The following is a 16267-nucleotide window of genomic DNA, read 5'->3' on the forward strand; positions in this document are numbered from 1 at the left end:
CGCTCGCCACAACTAGAGAAAGCCCACATGCAGCAATGAAGGCCCAATGCAGCCAAAACAAAACAAAACAAAAACATAATTTATGTATGAAAAGTTAGCTGAGATTTGACTTAAGATACTCAGAGCACTAAAAGCTTTAATAATTTCAGATATGGCATGAGTATTTATTTAAATAAATGTATATATATTACATGTATATAAATATTGATATATGTATAGATAAATGTATATATGTATTTATTAAGAAACAAAACACAAGCAAATCAGGGATAAAAAAATGATGGAATTGTAACTAAATAAGCAATAGATATTTTGTAAGCATAATTGGGAGCTTACCTATCTACTCTTTTCTCTAAATTCTTAACACTGTAGTATAACATTCTGGCAAAATGTTGATAATTATATATGGTGGGTATTGGGTATATGGTAGGTTAATAAACTACAGTCTTTATATATGGTTGAAATTTTTCATAACATCTATAATTTGTGCATCTATAACAGCAATCAGCAAACTGTGGGCCAAATCTAGAAAATCTGACTGGAACACAGCCATGTCCATTCATTTGCATATCCTCCATGGCTTGCCTTCACACTACATCAGAATTAAGTAATTGCTCCAGAGACTGTTTGGTCTACAAGATCTACCATATTTACTCCCTGGCTCTTTACAGAAAGAGCTTGCTAACTCTTGATCTATAACATGGATTTCACTCATGCAAATGGTATGTTTGTCAAAGAAACTTTAACAGAGATTTTGTTAAGTAATAATAAGATTCCTAAATGAGGATCACTGAGATTCCTAACATCATAAACTTATCATTTAGCAGCAATAAAAATTGAAAATATCTCTCACTATATAAAGTAGGGGCAAGAGAGTAGTTTTATTTATACACAAAAAAATCAATGTCTCTAAATTTTAAATTATTTTAAATAATCTTTAAATTATTTTAAATAATTTTTAAATTATTTTAAATGTAAAATAATAATTTAAAAATAGTATTTTGAAGCTCCTTATATAAATCTTTCAGGTCATTAGGATACTTTGCTTATTTTCTATATTCAAGGATTAAACTATTAGAAACACAATTCTCTTATTCCTGTTCCTCCTTTTCTTGCAGAAAGTAAATTTACCCCCCAAATATCATAGAAGATTCCTAAATCCAGGAATAAAGGGGGAAATCATAATCATACTATTTTCCTAAGGTCTATTTTTCTACTCTTACCTACTAATACCTCTCTCACCAAAAAAAAGGAGAGGACGTCTTTTGCAAGGGCAAAGGGAAATGGAATTCAATTTTCATTATGAAAGGCTTACAGCTAGACAGATGAGCTACACTAAAATGCCACGGTGACTCTACCAAAAACCTTTGGACTAAACTGTAAAATCATGATAATCTTAGCAATTCAAGTGAAGTGAAGGAAGAAAAATAACTGAAAATCTCTTCACTGTCTAATACTGGAGGATGGGGAGGATTCAGTGTAGATATTTTATTCATTGTAGATTTAAAAGCAATAGACCAGAAAGTACTTTGATGTCTATGTAATAATTTTTTGTCCCAAGTTTTTCCAATTTAATTCGGTAAGATAGATCGCATATAGTATTTTATAAATGCTTTTTATCTAGGATCTAACTAACATTCTAAGGCACTATGAAAGCAGATGATTCAATTAGATGATAAAAATCTGCCTTCTCACCATGAAAGTTATTTAATGTTTTCAGCTGAAATCTGGATATTATTTTTTAATCATAATAAATTGTTCTTTTCCTGTTAGTGAGTTGGTTAAATTAACTATTTTCCTTACTTTACCTAATTGGCATATTATATAAAGTCATGTTCTTTAATCTGAGCAGCTCAATTTGTTTTTTATAAACATTAACTTGAACAGGGGTTACGTCTTGAAAAGTACTGAATACCATTAACTCCAAAAACGAATTACTAATTTACATACGTAAACTATCAAATAATGTTTTTCTTTAGCCCTGCTTCAGAATTCCAATGAAATGCTTTGTTTGATAAAAGAAATAACTACTTAATAAGGGCTGAGGCTATTGTTAATTGCCCTGCACTACAGTTAATCCAATGATTTATTGGATGTAGTTTTTACAATCTATCTTTACAGAATGTGAAAACTCCAACCACGTCCACAATTATCTTTACACATGTACGTGGGATACACATTTTTCAGGAAGCCTAAAACTAATTACTACTGCAGGTTAAAAAGGTGAATTGAAGCCAATTAGTGCTAAGTGGTGTAACTAAATCATACTGGAGCTCGAATAATTAAAACTCTATTCCAAACTTATAATAATAAATCAAAACGCTCAATTGTACAAAGCACATGACTTTAATTACACATAAAGACTTTCCTCTGATTACTGTCATAAAATAACATGTAAAATCTACTATCATGTAAAACCCAGTTCAAAATAATCCATTGTTTCTACGGAATGATTTAGGCAGCATCTTAGAAGCAAGCCCTAAATAGTTAAAAAGAAAAACAAAAACAAGGGCTTCCCTCATGGCGTAGTGGTTAAGAATCCACCTGCCAATGCAGGGGACACGGGTTCAAGCCCTGGTCCGGGAAGATCCCACATGCCGTGGAGCAACTAAGCCCATGTGCCACAGCTCTTGAGCCTGTGCTCTAGAGCCCACGAGCCACAGCTACTGAGCCCGCGAGCCACAACTACTGAAGCTCACGTGCCACAACTACTGAGCCTGTGCTCTAGAGCCCACGAGCCACAACTTCTGAAGCCCACGCGCCTAGAGCCTGTGCTCCTCAACAAGAGAAGCCACCACAATGAGAAGCCCGCGCACCGCAACCAAGAGTATCCCCCACTCGCTGCAACTAGAGAAAGCCCGCACGCAGCAATGAAAACCCAACACAGCCAAAAAATAAATAAATTAAAACAAAAAACAAAAACAAAAACAAATACCTTCAAGCAGGTTCACAAAGATAAGGACGCAATATATAGTCTAATTCAATGTTAGGTAACTACAAACTAATGCCTGCATCAGAAAAAGATCTAAGCTTTTCTGAGTGACTGAGAGCAATATTAGATACTGTCCTTCAGTGAAAATATTTATATTTGTGCCATTATCCGTCAAACGAAAATCACCACTTTGAGAATCATGTTTTGGATGTTAACCTAAGCAACAGATAGATGACTCTGAAACAAAGAATCCACCCTAAGAGATCACGTTTTCAGGATTCTGACTTTTTTTTAATAAATTGTGACAAAACATTCCTACACAAATATAATTAAGATGATCTAGGTTGTTTCAGTGTCTCTGAAACGCTAAATTATATTTCCATTTAGTATGTACTACAGTGATAAATTTCTTCTCACAGAAAATTTTCCTTTTCTTGTACCATTTGATTTCCTACTATGAAAACATCCGTGCCAGCCTGGAATATTTATGTTTACGTGCTATGTGATTGGCAGCTCTACAATTATGATAAGCTCCTTGGACCACGGTTTCTATGGCAACAGTCTAAGTGTCCATTCTTACCTGCGTTCTGGTCATCCACTGTATTGAGTTTAGTCTCGTCAGCTACTGTTAAAAGGTAAATGTATAATGGTTAGCCCAGTTAGTCCCACAGCCCAACATGCTTCAACCATTCCCAGATCTTTTCAGTTAGGTGATAATTCTTAGGTAATATTTCATGCAAAATATATGAAATATCAAGCAAACATTCATAATCAAAAAAAAAGGGGAAAAAAGCAGTGTCTCCATGCAATGCCAGTCATCTCATTTCACAGACACGTGTGTTATTGATATGTTAGCATATCACAATTAGCGAGGCAAGGAATCGCCCGATTTTTCTTTTCTGCATGGGATAAATGAATGTTTTTAGTCTCGAAGTACAAACAGCCACCAGAGAACAGCATAAATACGTTCTAGTTGATTAACGAAGGTTTTTCTAATCATTCAATTGGTGTATGGATATAATTAATTAATTTGTTTGTTTGTTTGTTTTGGTTTTTGGTGGATTTGGATTTAAGAAGAGACACTACCTGATTGGTGCTTGATTGAACAACTAGGATTATTTTCCTCCTCTCATTTGCTTCCAAATACTTTCTACAATAAATATGCTCTCAAATTATGACTCCACTTAAAGGCCTTAGTTATCAACACATAAGAGTTTCTATCAAATAAACCTTAAAGGACAGCAATGGAAGGAAGATGTGATGAAGTAACCAAACTCTAGACATGGATTGAGATAATGGTTTCTCTCCAAAACTGCTTCTTCTGGTTCGAGCATCCCCACAACCAACCAAGTCATATTCCAATGAAATTGGTTTTCAGCAGCCAAAGTGTTAAAACATTTCATTTTTTTCAAGTAAAGATACATGAATAGAGCATGATAGGCACATGTGTTTGTTTCTTTTCTCGTCGGAAAACATATATATTAACATATTGCACATGATGTAAACATGCCACTTAGAAGTACGGTTATCTCAAACTTGGAGAAAAACTAATTTTTGCCAAATTGCCTCATTTCGCATTTATTTTCTCTATGGCTCACAGTAAACAGACATGTGTTTGGGACCATTGATTTTCATCTGAAAGCATCTAAAGCGTATTTAGATAGAGGTTCATGGAGATCGTACTCACTACCTAAATCCATGCTTTTCGATTTTCGCGTTTTAACGAAATCCAATTGACTGGCATCTGAAAATTGCTTTGTGCGTTTTTCTGACATACTCTGACGTCCAAATCCCTCTCGTTGAAAAGCAAGAACTGGATCGACGTCTGGACTCAAAGAGCTGGTGTGAAGAGAGAGAGAAACATAAAAACATTTACTGAAAATAAGACATGACGCTCAGGAAAGTTCATCTACACCTGTGTGTATGAATGTGTGTATATGGATATTCCTCAGAAATATTTAAACTAAATAGCACAAATATAGTCCATCAAAAGAACTGTGGTTGTGTAGGAGGTGACGGGAAAATACGACATTAATTTACATTTAGAGCAATTCCTTCTCCATGTGCGGAAGACTGAATCTTTGAGGAAAACTTTCATATATTAATACAAATACTGGCAGCAAATTAGTGACTATATGAATTGCAACTGAATAGAAGTTTTGAAAAGGTTATGTTCTGCAGACTTGTGGTCGACAAGGGGGAGGGGAATGGGGGAGGGATGGATTGGGAGTTTGGGATTAGCAGATGCAAACTATTATATACAAAATGGATAAACAACAAGGTCCTACTGTATCGCACAGGGAACTCTATTCAACACCCTGTGATAAACCATACTGGAAACGAATATGAAAAAGAATGTATATATGTATAACTGAATCACTTTGCTGTACAGCAGAAATTAACACAACATTGTAAATCGACTATACTTCAGTAAAATAAATTTTTTTAAAAAAAGGATATGTTCTGGTCATCTTATATATCCTTTATCTTGTGTTTCAGAAAAAAAAACAAAACACCTTTATGGCATGTAGTTTTATGAGGATGTAGCTTCTCTGCAATACTTAATCAACTGAGAAGAAATCAACTCAACAAATCACGATTAGAACCTATTCTGATGAAAGTGTGGTGCCGGGTACCAAAGTCAGAAGACTCTGTGGATGCATGGATGGGAGACTGACTGGTATTCCAGGGAGTCAGGAAGAGCATGACTAAGTCTGGATGGCATTTGGTTTGTGTGACACCAACACAGTGGCTCCAGCAGAGACGATGAAACACAAGGCAGATCAGTGGTAACAGGATACAGTATCAAGTGTCTTCACAATGAGTGGCAGGGGAATTGGTCCTATTTGTAAAATCCCACTAACACTTTCAGAAGCACCACCAGGTGTTGAGAGCCCAACCCCACAATGACGTGGTTTTTCTCTATGCTGAGCACAGAGAGTAAATAGAGAGCTCTCCTATATCAGTGTGGAGCCACCTTGCCTATGTGGCCAGGTAGGACATCCCTCCGCAGCTCACTGGACACACTAGAATGTGGTGGCCTCTCCACTACGTCAGCTTCCACTATACAAGCCCTCCTTATGCTTCTGCTGGAAACCAGCTTCTCTAACCCTGTATTGGTCCTATGGGAATGACCATGCATATGGATAAAAGGGTAGTGATCTGGTTTGGATACATATCAGAAATTTAGCTGCAATTCACCGTGCATGAAATGACAGATGGCATTAGGGAAAGGCTAAACCAAAAACTGCGACAAGGAAGACATCAAGGCAGTGCTTCGCCATCGGGTGATGTGGCCTGAACGCTTTGAGCCCCTGTGTCTTCATTGGCTCCACGAAGAAAAGAGTGGCCCCAACCACTGGCCGGGCCACTGAGAGAATTCAAGGACACAAGGGGAAAGCCCTCAGTAAACTGCAGCCCACCATGCAAAATAAATTATTATTAGCCAACAAATACTTGCTATCTCAAATTTTCAAAGTTATGAAAATTATGATAACGGAAACAGGGTATTTAAAAACCAACCACCAACTGAAACCTCAAAAAGGAAATGAACGATCCTTCTCCATCTTTTCCACCAAGTACAGAGCAGGGTCCGGGGAGGACGCAACGTAGGTGCCTGGGACTCAGAATTCAAGGGAGCTCTGATCTCAGGGTCCTGTGAGTTCAGGGGCCACACCTGAGAGTGAGAAGCTCCTTACGTTTGCTCCCCTGGGCACCTAGCTTGCTTAACCCTTGTTCTGGCCCAGGGACTGGGAGCTCAGCCCAAAGCAAAAACGATTTTTTTAATGTAAAACACTATGCTACATCCTAATCAATGTTATTTTGTTTGCATCCTACACTAAATCTTTTCATTTTTAATATATCATATCTCATCTGTAAAGCCCGGAATAAATCTGACGTTCCAGGAAGAAGCAGGGTCATGTGCACCTTGAAGCCTTAGGTGCCCCTTCTCGTACTACTCTGCTTAGACCCTATGTATGTATGTATATACACATGTGTGCATAGCTCCAGCATATATTATGTATATAAGTGTAGACTGCTTTTACATATTTCTTAAATATATATGTGTGTGTATATTATGCTTATATAGTAGTATCCACATACAACTATGCTTATAATTTCCAGGGCACATACACCCCATATTTGAAAACACAGTCCTAGGAGTGAAAAATTAAAACCTATATGGTGAGAACAATTTTGCAACAATAAACACTAAATATGATATTTGAACTAAGAGTAATTCTTTCTGTTTGTGTGTTCATTGTGGCCGCGCCATGCGGCATACGGGATCTTAGTTCCCTGACCAGGGATCGCACCCGCGTCCCCTGCAGTGGAAGCTCGGAGTCTGAACCACGGGACCGCCGGGGAAGTCCAAGAGTAATTCGTTTAGATACTGAAAGCTGATCTCTCCGACCATCCTGCACATGCTCATCAACCCTCTTCTGTATCGTGTGAATTACACGAAAACCTGAATTCCAAACTAGGCATCAAATGTGTGAACAGAGTGGACCTGCAATACATTTTTAATAAAAATTACTGGCTAAAGGTTTTTCAAGGAAGTACAAATTTTTGTTCCTGAAAGCCACATATTGGCGTATTTTTTAAACTGATTTTATATCCTCCGAAATTATGCTGTCACTAAGATGAGAATTTGCTGTTTTACCTTCTTCACCTTAAAAACGTTGTTACATTCCCTAAATCAATTCATGGATTGAAAACAAGTATATTCTATCAGTTAAGAAATGCAAACTTTAGCCATTTGACATATTCAGCCTTCCACAATCGTGCAGCAAACTGTACACATACACAACTGAAAACGGCAAATGAGCTTTTCAGTGAATAAGCATCTTAAAATAACCAAATATTCTTAAACCATAACACAATTAATTCTTCCCATTAAACTAATTTCGGACACAAGGAACAATACGCGAGCATACTTAGCAAGTTAGTCTGCAGGACTGACAGCTGATTCTTTAAAGAATGTAACCATACCCTGACCCCCCCCCCCCAAAAGTTATTAAAATTCCAGTTATTAATCCTGCCTTATTGCCCTTTTGTTTTCATAACATTTTCATCAAGGATTAGGGAGATATTGTCAGGCTGGAAAAGCTTACATTTTCTGCTGTGATTCAGAACAGCTGCCATTCTTGTTTGGATAACCCTTCATTCATATTCTTCTCCAGCCCCTGCACATTCCCCACAGCAAAATCATACAAGTCCTCACTGTTTTATGAATCCCCTTAGGGAAATTAATGCCACACTCCAACCCTGCTCGTTGTTTATTGACTTTCACCCATACAGCATTTCTTAAGGCCCCAAACATCTATTCCTACGGCTGCCTTCAAAATTCCTCATCACGGTGGAGACTCAAAAGGTTTTTGTCCCTTCGATGAATACTGCAAATATCTAACCCTTACTTTCTCCGTCATTGCTTTCACTTTCAGAAAGAGATATAAACTGCAGCGGTAAATGCTACAGCGTCTGATTCAGGTGGGTTTTTACTTTGTATGGTAGTTCCCCCTCTACGTTGAACCAAAAAACTCGTTCAAAGGTAAGCTGTTATCACGTGGGCTTGAGTGTAGCTCAATGCCACAACACTGAAATATCATTTTGCTGATGGATTCTTAAAAGACCCCAGAGAAAGGGCAATAAGAAGATTCTGGTATAATGCTTCACATGGTTGCGTTCATTATCACTACAGCCTTCCGAGGTCATCCCTAGGAGGGACTTTCCTTTCGCTTATTGATGTATATAATTACTAGGCATGCAAATGAAGACACTCATCCACATTTATTTGCCACACACTGGCTCAATAATATCAAATGCTTTCTTCTATTTTGAGAGATACAGGAGAAAAAGTAGCATTAGACTGTTCCTGAAGTCATAATGTTAGAAGTAAGTACAAAGACTAGTAGAGTTATAGCACTCTAAAAAGAAAATCTGAAAAAGCTTCTTCCCACTCCCAGAACGTAACAACTACTAATTTGGCCAAAGTCATCGAATTGTTACAAACTCTCAGTCACCGGAGGGATTTGCTTAGAATTTATTTATGGAATAGGAAAACAATTCGTCGAATTAACACAGATCTAAAATAAAAGTTTCACTTGTGAAACTTAACTTCAGTGAGTAGGGTTTGGGGGTTAGTGGTAGTTTTCTTGTTGGTTTGGCTAAACTCTTAACAATAGCCCTGGAAAGGCTAACACAGTTGGGCAGGTTTATGAGGCTGGGGGGAATCTTTTGTTTGAGGAGTGACAACTACGAGTATTAAATCATTATTATTAAATCAGAACACCGCTATAAAAGACACTGATTCACTGTGCTCGGTGACAGACCGTTTAACCCTAAAACCAAGTGTGACTGCAATTAACCGATGTTTCCCAACAGTGCTCTTACCACTCTGCTGACTCACTGATGCCGGCCTTGGCCCACGCGCCAGTGTCCGTTGTCACAAATCCTACATCATCGTGGGAGCTGGAAGATGACTGGTCAGAGAGATGTGGGGGGAGTACTGGCAGCCTGTCATCCTCGATAATGACAGTGTCATCTTGGGGCATATTCACCGTGGGGGACAGCTGGTATTTACCTGTCCAGTGGAAAAAAACAAAGAGAAATTCTAGACATCCATCTAAGGGTTATGTATATGAATGTTAACACTTTGCTACATTAGAAAAAGTCTAAATTTCCAAAATCTGCTCAACCTGGTAGGACAAAATAGAATTAAGTAAACTTTTCATAAATGAATGTCAAAGGGAGACCTCCGGTCTATTCCCTCCTCTTGACACGACAGCTATGGTGCTCTGGGTGCGGTATTCAGTGTCTCTGGTATTAAGTTTCCTAAGGCCAGAGATGATCTCCAGAATGACCTCTAATGTGAAAATGCCACGTACATTTGAAGTCGTTTATAGCCCTTTGAAAAATTTTACCAGGAAATTTGGAGGGAAGCCCTGCAGACTTACATCAATCATTCACTCATTCACTAGCTGGGCACCTACCACCTGGCAGGTTTGTAAGGAAGACTTAATCTCTGCCTCTCAATGGCTCACACCTCGGAGAAGGAGATAGATAAAGCAGTAATTGATCGGTGCTCTGAGTGATGTGCCAGAAGTGCCCCGGCATTCACTAGTGCTGGAAATCGCCTGGGTAGCTGAAGGAAGAGGATGCTGGGAGTCTTAAAAAAAAAGTCAACATCCGAGATGGGTTTTGAATGATTAATACGATCTCTTCTACTGTAAGAAATGACGACATTGATTTTAGACATCAGCAACAACATCATTAAATGCATGATGGAGAAAAGTGCACAGTGCACTCAGGTGACACTTCAAAGATGAGTGCATGCAGAACCGGGGCCTTGTGGAGAGATGGCAGGAGTGATGTTAAAGAGGAAAGATTAGGATCTCACTGCCCAGAGGTTTTTTCAGGCCAAGACAGGGGAGCTTGTAAATTTTGATTTATTCAATTAGGATATAGTGTTCTCAGTAAGAAAAGACCCAGAACTGTCCACATTGATCAGTTTCTTTCAGTAAAATCTGCTCAGGTTCCGGGATCGGCATGATAGGCGTTTATCTCTCCTGGGATAAAATTATAATTCAGGGGCCTGAATCCTTAAAGATAAAGCTGGGGTCCAAATGTTGCCATCTTCCTCCCCAAAACCCCTATAGTTCTTCTGGCTTCCTCCTCAAATCTTGGGCCATATTTCCTCTGAGCAAGAACTCATGGGCAAAGCTTCGGTTCACATGGATATCTTGTGAAAGGCTGTCCTCAGAGAAACACGCATCACGGTGTGGTGTCGCCCTACTGGCCTGTCTCTCCCAAGAGAGCAAGGAGAACGGACAGTTTCCCCGTCACCTTACAGGAGGATGGAAACACTGTCATCTCAAGTCCAATGTCCACAGCTGTTAAGTCAGCTCTCCTGGTTCCTATGCAAATAAAAAGGACTGCTGCATTTTCCCAATCCTACCACCGTTTCAAACAGGGTGCCCTTGTCCTTTACGAGTAATTGCTTTTAAAAATAGCACAATAGCAATGTGAAGACAGTTCATGAACATTTTCACATCTGTCTTAAGATCTAATTTTTAAACATTCACAAGAATGTGTAAACGCTAATTTTCGTTTTAACACCATTTTGGAAACTGGGAGATGGCATATATAGACTTGAAGGATCTTTTAAAATATATATTATTCTAGACATTTCAACAAAGGAGCAAACATTAAGTTGATCTTTTCAGGACAACTCACAAACGCAAACTTGCTAGAAATTTCAAATGCAATCATTACTTAGCATCAACTACTCTATTACAGAAATAATATATGTTCACTGAAACCTCTACTCAGCAAATTATCATGAAAAATACTCTATTTTGATTTGAAATGCATCCATTTTGACAAATTGTGAAAACTAGCAACTGTTTATAAACGCTCATGATAAAAATGTAAATCAAATTTAATACTTCATTGCTTCCCTTTCCTGAATTCACATCACTCCTTTATGCCTACTTGAGTTTTAGGATACTAGTACAGAAAGACAGAAATCTGTTCAATAAAATATCATTCATAAATAAGATCGGACATTCCAGCACTATTACCTAAAGAAACATTTCCTTCCCAAAACATACTTTTTTCCCAAAAAAAGTGTACAGAATGACAAATCCAAGTTATCCCTGGTAGCTCACCACTGACAAGGCACATGTCACAGCATTAAATGTCATGTCCTCACAGAGGCAAAATTTATTGGAAGAAACTATATTGGTGTAATATAGCACATTCATTTCTAAACACAAAAACAAAAATGTTCATGCAATATATTCCGAGAGACAGTCTAGCAAGCAGTATGGAACACAGAATGGTTCTTCATGTGACAGTCCTTTTTCATGTTGTTGTGAGTAGAAATATTGTTCCTTAGGTGATCTAAAAATTTATACCTGAAGAAACTGCGGGAAATGTCCCTATTAACCGTAAGACAAGGATTCAGCTTTTTTTCTTTCCCCTATGATTCTGGAGGCTAATATTTCAAAAGACTTGAGAATATATGTTTTCCATCAATTTTCCACTTCTTAACATACTTGGCAACGAACAGTGTTTTGGGATGCGGGCTCCAAGAATATATTGGGGGTAATGAACTGAGCTATCAAACTACATATTCTACCAAACTCCCCTTAGAATAACTCTCAATTATGTTTGCAGGTACTTGGCATATCCTAAATGTGAACCCTTTGAAGGGTGACTTCAGAAACCTTTGATCCGGTTTTTGATGAATAAACTCTCCTTTCCTCAACTAGTTAACCAACAAACTAAGATTTAGACTGTAGCCCAGTGAAACAATGAGATGCAGAATGACTGTTTACTAAACATTTATTCATTGGTACATTTACATAGAAGGCAACACTACGTGAAATGAGAAACCTTTTGCCAGAGATTTGACTCACAATAAAAACAACCTTAATATTCCATTTTTCTACGTTGACTTTCTAACAAGATCAAAGTATTCTGAACAGAATTATTTTTTAAACTCACCACAATGTATCAATGTAAAAACTACTGAGATTACATTAAAAAATGGAGACCACAGATTTCAGTTGTGCTTTAAACAGAAAAATTCTTCAGATAAAAAAGTTGGAAAACATTTAAGGTTCCATGCTCCCAAATGTCAGCTTGTGATATGTCCTATGAAGTGAACACGCTGGTGAAATTAGCTACACCTATTACCTCTATGGTTATTAGCAGTACCAGTTAAGACAGTCCAGCCATTTGTAAAATACTTTTAAGGCTTTTAAAAGGAAGAAATCCTATGTAGCCTTGCTACAGGTTTCTTTTTGATAAATATCCAAAATTACTCCTTGAAAATCCATGATAGTGGAAAGTCAGCCAATACAGATGACACTTGGAGAACTCTTGCCTTTGGCTGCAACTCTGGCTGACCCCACCAAGAGCTAAGGAGATCGATCAGGTTCCAGTAATCTGAGACTCGTGACTCAGAAAAATATGCATCGTAATTCTGGTTCAGAAACACGGAAGTCTGGGGCTTCAGACCTGTCACTTAACTTCTTTGGGCCAGAATTCCCCTGAACAGACGTTTAGTAGGTTGGAGTACACGATTTGTAAGGTTGTTGCAAAGATAACTTCTTTGATTTTTAAATCACAGTGGTTGCCAGAATGGAAGATTCTGTTAGACTGTCTGAAGCCAGTTGCTTGAAAATGTGGGTACTTAAAAATGGATGTCAATAAAGGATGAATGTCACTAACACTTATTGTGTGATCCCAGTATTCCTCAGAGATGGCTATTTTTAGAAAGAGGAAAGAGCCAAGAACAAAATAAAACAAAAATCGTCATGGGATCTTGGGACTTAGTTCTTTTATCTGTTAAGTGGGAAAGTGTAGCTGATGACATCTGACATGCTTCCAACTCTAAAATCTCTTCCTTTTTTGGTCTAGTTTTTGGAAGCTTCTCTCCTGGGTTAGGTTCCCATAGAAATGAGTCAGAAAGCCTCAAAGCTCCTTTTGGGTCTAGAGTCCCACAGGAGGAATATGCTACATGAAAATTCACCCTGTCCACATAAAATTAATCACTTCTTAATGTAGTCAGCTGGAATTTCAATACAAAGTTCTATCTGAATCATAGCAGATCATGGAGCAGATACCACCACCTCCACTGGTGTCTACACAGGAGATATCCTAAAGGTATAGAAGACGACTGCTAACCAAACAAGATCTGAAAATTTTCCATGCACCCAGATACTGTGCCCAGCAGTAAATACTGTTGCTATTGGTTTAGGTTAACTGAAAGTCAATGCTTTAATTTCTTATATTTGGTACCTGGCTTTGGTATCTTGTTGCGAGGTACTATCTTTGCAAGTAAGTGGAAAGTGATGTTACGAACACTGTCTGTTTCTTAGGGCCAATGATGCTGAAATAGGGACTGACAAAGACTGAGGAATTTTCGAATTTGTAAAACTCAAGATAAATCAAATTAAGCATATACATTTCTCAGAGTAAAACTATATGGGATCCCTAGTTTCCCACACAACATGTAAAAAACTATCTTAAGAAAATATCCAAATCATTCACATCAATTTGGCCTACCAACGAAGAGTAAGGAGTCTGTCACTGCCCCCCACCCCAGCCCAAAAGGCCACGCACAGTACATCACAAAGCACAGAGCTGGAAGATTACTGCCCCAGCAGAAGCATCTGGAATTTTCAAGTCCATTACATCTCTAGCAGAGGGAAGGGAAAACAATGCCAACTCTAGTGCAAACTTAAGAGGACTAACGAGGCCACAGCTAATAAAATCAGAGCAATAGACTGAAGAAAAAGAACGAATCCTCAACCCATATATACAGCATTTCCAAAGGTCACTAGGTGAATTGTGGGGGTTTTGTTTTTTAGTTTTAGTTTTTCGCCTTCCTCTGAAGCATCAGGGATTGGAGTCAGGACGCAGGTTACAGGAACTGGTGGACCAATGGTCTGATTCAGTATGGCAAGTCCTATGTTCCTATAATAAAGGGGAAATTACAGCGAATCACTTTGTATGCACACAGATCCAGGGAACACATACACTCTCTCGCTCAAGGGGTCTTGAATTTTCATCAATAAAAAAGTATTTAACTGGCTTCCCTGGTGGCGCAGTGGTTGAGAGTCCGCCTGCCGATGCAGGGGACACGGGTCCGTGCCCCGGTCCGGAAGGATCCCACATGCCGCGGAGCGGCTGGGCCCGTGAGCCATGGCCGCTGAGCCTGCGCGTCCGGAGCCTGTGCTCCGCAACGGGAGAGGCCACAACAGTGAGAGGCCCACGTACCGCAAAAAAAAAAAAAGAAGTATTTAACGAAGATAAAGTGTCACAGCAAAACCAGGAAAGTAGGGAAAACCCCACCGCGGTGAGGAGAGTGATCACTAATAAGCAAAGGTTAATCTGACAAACTCTGTGCAATGCCTGTCACCTGACAGGTGTGCAATGTCTTCCGTGTCCTTCCCCGACTTGCACTAAGTCAAGCAGGCCGAAAGAGAACTGTTGGCAGAATTAAACCAGAGAGCTGGCGCGTCTTCGTTCCACACATCACAAACTAAGAAATGAGGAATTCAGCGATTTTTCCAAACAAGAAAGCAAGAAGCATTAGAGGAAGAACAACAGAAAATTCTACCAGTCATGTTCACGTATTTTTCCTATCGTGCCCGCTAGAAAGTTCTCTGACGGCAGACTGATTCTCACCTGTCTTTGTATCTACAGCAAAAGTATATATACACAATGTCTTGCCAACAGCAGGCTTTCCATAAACATCCACTGATGAAGGAAACAAATTCCTGTTCCAGCGAAGCTTCCTAATGGAGACGTGAATTGTATTAAATCTCCATTAAGTGTGCTCAAATGGAGTTAAATTTAGGTTGTACTTCCTATTAGAGGCTTGAGAAACACACCAGCAATGAGCGTTTTATGTCACGTGCTATTTTAATCAAAACAGCTTCTTATGTGTTACATTTGACAACTCTCACAAGCGAATCCCAAGATGAGCAACTCAGTAAATCAAACCACTCTGGTGGCAAAGCAAGTCTTTATTAACGGGATCTGTTAGCAGAGAGCTGAACGGCTGCAGAGCAAGTGCTAATCACCTCCTTCCTCACTGGGGGCCACGCAGACAGTACGGTGCTGAATGCAAACAAAGGATGTGAAAAACTAGTTTCAGGATTTTCAAATGAAGGCTTTGAAAAAGTCAAGATGCAATTAAAAAAGGGTAACACCTTATTAAGTACAAACCACAAAATGTGAATATTCACATACATGCATATACATATTTTTCCCCTCCCTCCAAACAGTGCTATTGTAAACATGTAACTTTTGAATCCTTCTTGCCATAAGCCACTAAATTTTGATTTGAAAACAAAAACACAGCTTCACTTATCGTCTCAAACATGCTAAGAATATCTTGATCACTGGAAAACACTTCTGTGTGATCCCCTTCTTCTTTCCCTTTCCCACGTTACAGGATCCAAAACTCACTTAACAAAATCAATGTATTGACTTCCTCTCTTCACATTAACACTTCCTGAATGATTATAATGAACCTGCTCCTCTTCCCCTTGAAAACATGGGCCTCCTTTACATTAACGTTACATTAATAACCTCTCTGTGAACCAGTAAAAGCATAAAAACAAGATGTGATCAACAGGGTTTTACCTGACTCACCCATTATCCTGCTGAGGGCAGCATTTCTCGTGGGTGATTCATCAAGCCCCTCAAGCCCGCTGTAGAGGGAGTGGGAAATCCTTCGTTCTCTATCATCCAACACCGTTTCAATGGGCAGCTCAGGTCCAGAGGGGCTCCCAGGTCACTGCAGCTGCAGAGAGC

The 16267-nt window shown here is 38.8% G+C and overlaps 1 protein-coding gene across 1 annotated transcript in view; it reads right to left on the minus strand.

The window, feature by feature from the left end:
- The window catches only part of PARD3 (par-3 family cell polarity regulator), a 377491-nt gene that overhangs the window by 219010 nt on the left and 142214 nt on the right, over positions 1 to 16267 (minus strand). The window contains 4 exon segments of the mRNA XM_024766062.1: positions 3513 to 3557; positions 4620 to 4771; positions 9326 to 9515; positions 16106 to 16256. Of these exon segments, the coding sequence (XP_024621830.1) occupies positions 3513 to 3557; positions 4620 to 4771; positions 9326 to 9515; positions 16106 to 16256 (538 nt within the window).

Source organism: Neophocaena asiaeorientalis, unplaced genomic scaffold (genome assembly GCF_003031525.2).
Source record: "Neophocaena asiaeorientalis asiaeorientalis breed wild unplaced genomic scaffold, Neophocaena_asiaeorientalis_V1.1 scaffold217, whole genome shotgun sequence".
Lineage (NCBI taxonomy): Eukaryota > Metazoa > Chordata > Mammalia > Artiodactyla > Phocoenidae > Neophocaena > Neophocaena asiaeorientalis.